Below are 8,561 nucleotides of genomic sequence, written 5' to 3' on the forward strand. Positions count from 1 at the left end.
GATTTGCATTCAAATGAGTCAAATATGAGGACCAAAATTAAAAGATAAAACATACAACTTGGGACTCAGATTGAACCACATGTTGAAAGAGTTGTAGTTTGTGACTGTTTGTGTGTATTCTCTCAGAAAAAGCTTAGAAGAAAAATGAAGTCTGCTGAGTGACTGGAAGGTCATCAAACTTAGGTTCCAGCTGATCAAGAGAGAAAATTAATTCCAGAGACAATGATGAAAACTTTGTAGTGACTAAACAGTGAAGCAGTGTGAGACAGCATTTCATGTGGACCTTGGAAACAGTGGAGCTATGCAGAAAAAAACTGTTTTCTAAGTTGTTGTGATCACATAAAGGTCCAAAGTCCCTATTCCTCCTGTTTAGGGGTTGGTGTTGTGTTTTCCTAAAAATGACTAAATAAAATTCTATTATCCTCATGAAGGTGCAAGGGAACACAAAACTTAATGACAGCATTTTTGGCATAAACTTGTGGAGCTGAAGTGTTTTGTAAGTTTACTATATTCGATTTTTAAAAAACAAATCCTAATGAAACAATTTAGCATCTGTTTATCAAAACAGATATCCAGTTTCAAGTTTGAAAAAATAAATAAATTCAGCTTTTATATAGAGATAGTAAATCTTTCAGGAATATTACAATTTCTTAGTATAGAAGCCTTTTACATCTGCATCCCAATGGAATAGCCTGTAATTCTGGAAGTGCAATGTTTTTCCTTGAACTAGGCAGAATTAACACTAGGCAGTTAATCAGTTCCAGGATTTCACATTTATGAGGGAACTTAGAGTTAGTGGAAAATGCTAAAGAAAACGATCTGGGAAATGGAAGGGGTTTTATGTGGAGAAAAGTTAAAATAACCCAAGGACTGTTTCCCAGCCCCGCGGGTTATCGAGATCAGTTGTTGCCTGTGGCTAACTGAAGCAGAGCTGACAGCTCTGCCTCCTGCCAAAGCCTCACTTCCAGGCATGCTAAACCACCAGGACATGTCTGATTGACCATCTCTTTTATCAGCCTCAGTAAGTGACTTTTTTGGCAACCTTTTGTCACAGAAGACATAGATCAGAATAGAACGAGCAATTCAAAGGGAGGAAGAACTTCGTGTTTCCAATCCTCTGACTACATGTGTCACTTACCTATTCTTTATGACAGAGGTTGTCCCTACTTGAAGAAAGAGAATATGAAAATTACTCAGGATTGAAAAAGTGCAAGGATGAAAGAGGACAGAATAACTCCAGCTGAACCTCTGCCCTTTGGCTGTCCCACCAGGATCTGCTACTACAGCAAAGCTGAGTGCCTCAGTCCCCTGCTGCTCTGAGCCTGTGTGGGTACCAGGCACAGCAGGCGAGTCGGGCTGGAATCTCAGTCATAACTATGAGCTTCCTGTCTTTGGGGGAGCATCACCACCTTAACATTATTTAAAATGGTAATTTTCTTGTCTAAGGCTACAGAAACTTGAGAGTTAAACTGCTTGGCATTTCATAGGGAGAGAGCTTTGGCTTAAGTTTCCTTTTTACAAGAGTAAAGATTTGACAAGTTTGGCAGCAGAGCTTGTGTATGAATATATTTCCCTAGGGAAGAGAATATACAGAAGATATAATTTCTTTTACAGGCCACACAACAAAAAAATCCAAGGAGGCCTCTCATGAAAATGTTCTTGACATCCGCTTCCTCACAGCATATAATCTAAGGTAACATTTTCCCATCCTGATGAACAGAATTTATATGCCTGTAACTCTGACTGCTGCCATCCACTGGAGAGATTTCCCACCAAAAAAACCCCAACCCAAACAGCCAAATTCAATCTCAAAATGTTTCTTTATCTTCCCTGTCACTGATTGTTCCATCCCCACACCACATTTCTCTACGACATGCTAAAGCTCCACAGTCCTGTTCTCCAGAGCCACTGAATTAAAAACAAGGAGAAAACAGAGTGATGCATAAACTGAACATTCAATTTTATGCAGCAAGGTTTTGATGAGATAGATTTTGATGAGATACAGTTTTATGTATCCTTTATTAGACCAACTGAAACTATATAAATAACCATAAAAGCAGAAACCTTCCCTAAAAAGCCTTGAATGTTGTTAAGCAACAAAACCACCCCTGCAGTTTTATAAAGGATCTCAAAAACAATGCTCATTTGGAATTGAAGCAAAGCCTCTGAAATGGTAAAATTCTTCATGAGAAAAATTCAGAAGTAGCTTTCATTTCAGGTCATTCAAGACTTTTTATTTTCTACCACAGAACAACAAAAAAAAAGCTAAAGAAAAGCCCAATCCAAAATATAAGCTGAAGCCTTTCATTCTAGTATTATGGATATTACAAAATGTTTTACTAGTGCATTTTTAGTATCAGCTATATTTGTGAAAAATGAGTACTGCGTGACCAAAACCAGATAATCTGAGACAATTTTGCTTTGACACAAGATGGAAATACGTATCTAAGCAGTATTACATGAAGGTGAGCGGAAAGGAGCCTGAACCAAAGACTACCAGACCTTTATTACACTCAAGCAGGAACTGAAACTGAAGTTTTACTCCAAAAATTGCTGGGCCTGCTAAAGTCTGAATCAAGAAGAAGAGATCAGAGTACTGGTTTCACCAAAACCTATGGAGTCTGTCAGCAGCATGACCATGTGGATTTTCTCCTCCTCTCCCATCACTACACACCAGTATGACCCTGCAATCATATCTCAACTCAAGAGACTGACCACTCCTCTGCTCTGCTCAGGGGCTGGTCACAGAGGCTCCAGCTGAGCTCTAAACTGCCCCTTCTGGAGATGTGGCTAAGTGTTTTGCTCCTGTTCTCCATGCTGGAAAGCCCTCAAGGTGCCATTCATAACAGAGCCTGACGGTGTTCTTTCATCCACATCAACCTGTGCTTTTCCACTGTAATATCATCAGTGTCCTTCTGTGTCCAAAATGTGCTGGATCTGCTTCTGTAAAGGGATTTATTGCAGGTGGGCAGGCACAGAGACAGTGAGAAGTTTTGGGGCATTTCTTCAGTTTTCTGCTTCTTGTTTTGCAAGAAACAGCATAAACTGAGGACCAAATCTACAAAAAATTTCAGCAGCTCTTTTTAAAAAAGAAACTTTCCATCAACTTTAATGACTACCAGTGACCAAAACCTCAAACTTGTATTTTCTTAGCTGTGAAGAAGTGCCTGTAGCAGTGCAGATCTCCCAGTTATCTCCTGAAAATTTCTGGACTTCTCTTGCAGTATCCCAACCTATGCTATGCCTTTCTTAGATGGCCTAGCAGATATTGTGGAATATCCAGCTGCAGAGGTTATTCTCTTGCAGGCACAACACTCAAGATGTGGCAATCCCCTCCTGCTTTTTAATTGTTTCTTTAGAGCCTGTTTGTCTGCAAGATTCTTCAGTATGAAAACATTTTGCATCTGGTTGTCAAGCAACAGATGCTTACTTTACAAATACAAAACTGGCTAGATGCGAGATTGAAATGCCCCAAGGAAAATCAACATACAGATAACACAATGCAGATCAGGGAGACTGCTCTAAACAACTCTTAAGTGTATATTCCACTGTAAGGAAATAAGGAGGCCTGTTCCACAGGAAATGATATGTCACACCAATGAAACCAGATTAATTTTTCTATATGGCAAATAGAAGTGTCACATGCAGCAGTTTCTATAAAGTAGCCATCACAGTTCATTACTGCAAAGGAGAAACACATTTAATTTTATCATCTCATTTTAAATGATCTTTGTGCTACTACCTGAATCCATCTTTGTTTGCCTCGGTGAGGTGGCAGGTCCCTCCATTCTGACACGGATTTTGAATGCAGGAATTAATGGGCACACTGCAGTCTCGACCCTATTTGGGAAAATTAAAAAGAAACAAGGTTAGTAAGACTCAGGTCACCTGAATCAATGTCTTTTACTCCCTCACTCTTCTTCTGGCACCACTTACAGGAGGTCTGTGGTCTTCAGACCCATCACACCATCTAATGTTCTTTATTGATGATCAGATATATTCATCACTTCAGGGAGAATTTGGGCAGGGCAACTCTTCTAACCAACAGGACTAGTTGGTATCTTGGTATCCTTTCAGTTTCAAGAGTTTAGTGAATTCTTTCACTAGACTGTTTTAAGGTAACAGCTAGTTTCACTATTACTTTTAAGACACTTTAATCTCTGATGTTAGTTACAATGAGAAGAATAAATCACAACCAAAGGTAAGCAGAAGGCCACACACAGTCAGCACAAGCCCACATGGAATCAGCACTCATCAACTCATTTACCAAGTGCTCAGTTAAGCACTGCAACACTACACCATCCTCATTACCACACGTTGTCAGAACACACAGGGGAACATTCCTTGATATCGTGGGAGCTGAGTTTGAATTTCTGCACAGAACACACCAAATCCTGTTTGAGATATCATCACTGAACCAGTTCCCTTCTTAAAGATTGCCCTAAAACACACATCAGTTCCAACTGAACCTCACTAGCTTGAGCAACCTCCAGCTGTTACTGACTTTCTATTGGCCCTTCAAGGCAGAGACATATTTCTCCAATTATTGTATCCTGCTGATTAGAAAAAGCTATTTGTAAAATTGGCAAATACGCTGAAGAGTTTGGTCTTGCTTTTCAGTCACTCATGCAGTAGGGTGGAGTAAAGCCACCTGAAAGCCTTGGTACTCAAGGGATCTCTGCAATCACAAGAAGTTCAAGAGATTGCTCTACTCTTCCTACCAAAGATCCTGTTAGCAGCAGCCCTCTGCCAGCTCAACTACTGCAAAGCTGGTAGATGACTGCAGTGAAGATGAGAAAAATATCTAGGGAGATACATTAATTCAGCCCAGGTTGCTGGGTTTTGTCTTGGTTTAAAAAAACATTCTTTACATTGTGCTTTTGAGGAATAGCAACAGCTAAACCCAGTGGGCAAACACCAGCCTGTGACATAAGTTTGTAGCAGCTGTAACATTTTTGTATTAGCACTGAACACTGCCCTACCACCACCAACTCTCCTTGCTGACAACACTTATCAGAAGCCATTCCCATCTCCACCAAATTTACAACAGCTGCCAACCCTTTTCAGACTTTACATACCTGGAGTGATGTACTAGAGCAGGGCACACTCTGTTCCCTATAGTCTCACTCTTTATGATATCTCAAGTTATCAAAATGAAGCATCATGATGCTTCAGCCACATACTGCACACAAGAGCATCAGCTGGTAGTTGGGTTTCCACCTAGCTTTGAGACTTTGTTTCCTCACTTAAGGTATACTATCACATCAGGATTAAGAATGAACTTTGAGAAGCCTAACACTGTACTTGGCAGATACCTGACAATGATTTGTTTCCCTTGGAATGAATATAGGGATGATAGAAAAGGACTACCAAAACATTCAAGGGGATGGACATGACTTTAGAAAAAGATACTGTAAAGATTCTTTAGTCTGGATAAAAGAAAACTGATGAGGGTGATACGATTGAGGTTTACAAATCATGGAGGTAGTGAATGCATATTTGTCATGCACTGAATGCCTCAGCAATAGAAGGACACTTTGATGTTGGAAGATGAACTTTATACAGATAAGAGAAAATGAAAAAATAAATACTTCTTCCAAAATAGGAGCTTCTGGGATATTTTTGCCACAGGAGGTTGTGAAGTCACTTGACAAATTCATGTACAATTCACATAGATGCAAATCAGATATAAGGCAACAGGCAGACATCAACATCTCTACTTGGATGATGAGGGGTGCTTGGAGAACTGGAGAGGAGTGGTGAGCAGACTTGTATACTGTGATCAGTCACTATGGACCGACCCATCATGGCACTGCTCACATTCTTATGTCAAAGCTGTCTGAAAGGCTTATTTGGCTTTCAACAAGGAAAATGTTTCTTACATTTTTCCCAAAAGAGCCAAGCTGCTCCCTGAGCCCAGAATATATGGGTTTGTGCATTACAAGGGGACAGATCTCTCTGGAAAACCACACCAGGAAGGGTTTGATGGTTTTGTCTATGGCTGCATATCTGTTAGGGAAATCTTGCTCTTGAGCAAAGAACAAATAGCTGGTTGCATCTTTCTACCACTTGTTCATCATTGCCCCCTCTCTCTTATATCACACATTGATCAGAAGTTCATGATCAGTTCCTTACTGATGTGCCCATTTCCAGAAATGTGTCCAGCCTGCCCAGCAGGACAAGGACTTTGCTGGTTGTGTGACAGCTCAAGCTCCATTGCAGTACTGTAGTACTGTATTAATAATAGTGGTAATCTTAATTGGTCTCTAGAGTGCTCATCTTGAAATTCCCGTGGCCTTGATTAAGCCTAATCAAGACATTAAAACACAAATCTGTTTATGACTGTGACCTTTTCTAGGAAGTTCATTTGTTCTGGTCTGTCCACTTGTGGTGCTAGGCTCTCCCATTCACACATCATACAGTTCAGTCCTCCAAACACCACTGAAATTTTCAGCTTTGCAGCAGGTAGGACATACTGCCATCATACCGTGAGAAGAACTGAGACATGAAGTGATTATACTTTCATCCAACGTCACAGGAGCATTTTGTTACAGAAATGGGAGACAAAACTGTATTTCTTGAGGCTTTGTCCTCAGCATTCCCCAGAGCGAAGAGAAACAGCATTGCATTTTAAAATTTGTGGAAATACAAGGCAACAGGGTCTACCTTTTCCTGAGTTGAATCAGCAGAGAAACATTTCCAAGGAACAACAAAGACCCGGCCAAGCCCCTGCCTCGCTGTGAGTTCATCTCCAGCACAGCAGTGCAGGCAGCACGTGAGGACCTCACCCAAGGCCTGGCACAGAGGCTTTCTGCTTCATCCATGCTGCGCTTGCCAAACAGCCTGTCCTTCTCCATTTGAAATCCTGAGTCCCCAAATGTCTCTTGGAAGAATTGGGAACGTGCCGAGGGAAGCTCACGCAGGTTTTATTTTGGCACCATGTGGCCGGCAGCTCTTCGCGGATGCGAGTCATGCAGCACTAACACTGATCTGCTCCTACCCTTCTCCAACACTGCCTGTCTTTTGTCCATCTGTGTTGTGAATCCTGGGTGTTTACCACCTTATTGTGGTGAAGCTGGAAGATGCTGGGTTTATTCTTTTCCCGTCCCTTAAGATTTGATTATTGTATAGATACTTTACTAACATCAGTTACTTCTGTTTCATATGAACCCTTCATCCCTAAAATATTAAACCCTTTGCAGTTAAGCATAGAAAGAAGCAAAGCATCTGTTTTTCTGAAGGTTTTTGTCAGTCCCATTGCTTCTACTGTAATTACTCAGATTAATTTGAATGTTCTTGTAAAAATTTAATAAAGATGAATGTTAAAATGAGAGCAAGGCCCTGTGAGTCCCTCTCACACATGAAATTTCACATGACTTAGAGTCAGCTCTCATTTCTGTACTGAGCATGGCTGAATTATTGGCTTCTTGGGCCTCAGGCAGCATAGAAACCCATATTAATTACAACCCTAAGTTGCTATGTGGCTTTAGGAAACTCAGTCTCTCTGACTCAGTTTACTCACTGGAATAAATGGGCAAATGGCACTTAATACTTCTTTGATGTTTATCTTCTCTGAGTTGACTTTATCAATAGCACATTGCTAACACATAAAACAATAGCAACTTCTCTAACACAGAAGACTATGAAGAATAAAGAATTCTGAAAGGAGAGAAGCTGCATAAAATTGAGGTACTAATAAATCTACAGCAAAGCGAGGCCATTTTATTGCTGTATGACACTGTCACTACCCAGAAGAGCCTAAAGACATTCTAGAAACATCCTTCAAATGAATAATGCAATTCTCTAGTCTCCATTTACAGTAAGACTGTTCTTACTGGAAAAATGGAATTGCTGTCAAGCATCACTAAAATTAATTTATCTGTGAGTTGGGAAATACTCCTTGAATTATATTGCCTGGAAATAACTATTGTTACATAGGAGAATATTGTCTATTTGCTTCAAGACTAAAGAATCTTTTAACAAAGTCTGAATCAGGAAAAGAGGTGCAGACTTTGTTTCAAGGACAGAAAGAAGACAGGATTCTCCCAGCAATTCACAGAAAGAGGATGAGGGTCCCTCTGTGTGTAATATTTTATTTCTAGAGCTTTTTTAAAGATGCAATAGATTTTTGTCTAGTCTGATAGGAAGGCATCAGATCCAAAACACTTTTATGTATTTTCTCTCATTTTCTGTAGGAGAGAAAAGGTTTTGGCATTGAAACAGATTTTTTTTGCTACATATCAGAAGACATGTATGTTCAGAGTCCAGCTGTCTCTTTAAACATGAAGTACCTCAGCTGGTCCAGAGTTTATCTAGGCTGCTCCAGCTTCATATTTCAGTGAATGAGAACAGAACTATCCACAATACTTAGAAAGTGTACAGTTCTTTGTTTTGTGCTCAACAGTAATTATCCATACTGGGTATTAGTGTATCTACAAGCTGTTCCTCAGCACTGCTGTGCCAAAATCTAGCCTTTCCAAGTACCCAATACTGGAACCTTTACCATCATGATCAGTAAAACACCCAAGAACAAGTAGCAGAAACTGATCAGTACCTCAGCA

General features: G+C 40.2%; 1 protein-coding gene across 1 annotated transcript in view; it reads right to left on the bottom strand.

Annotated features, from left to right (window-relative positions):
- SLIT3 (slit homolog 3 (Drosophila)) overlaps positions 1-8,561 on the bottom strand; it is a gene marked incomplete at both ends in the record, with an annotated part of 216,259 nt that overhangs the window by 29,551 nt on the left and 178,147 nt on the right. Inside the window, one exon of the mRNA XM_009074707.1 lies at positions 3,743-3,840. Within this exon, the coding sequence (XP_009072955.1) occupies positions 3,743-3,840 (98 nt within the window). The remainder of the gene's footprint in view (positions 1-3,742; positions 3,841-8,561) is intronic.

Source organism: Acanthisitta chloris, unplaced genomic scaffold, assembly GCF_000695815.1.
Source record: "Acanthisitta chloris isolate BGI_N310 unplaced genomic scaffold, ASM69581v1 scaffold375, whole genome shotgun sequence".
Classification (NCBI taxonomy): Eukaryota; Metazoa; Chordata; class Aves; order Passeriformes; family Acanthisittidae; genus Acanthisitta; species Acanthisitta chloris.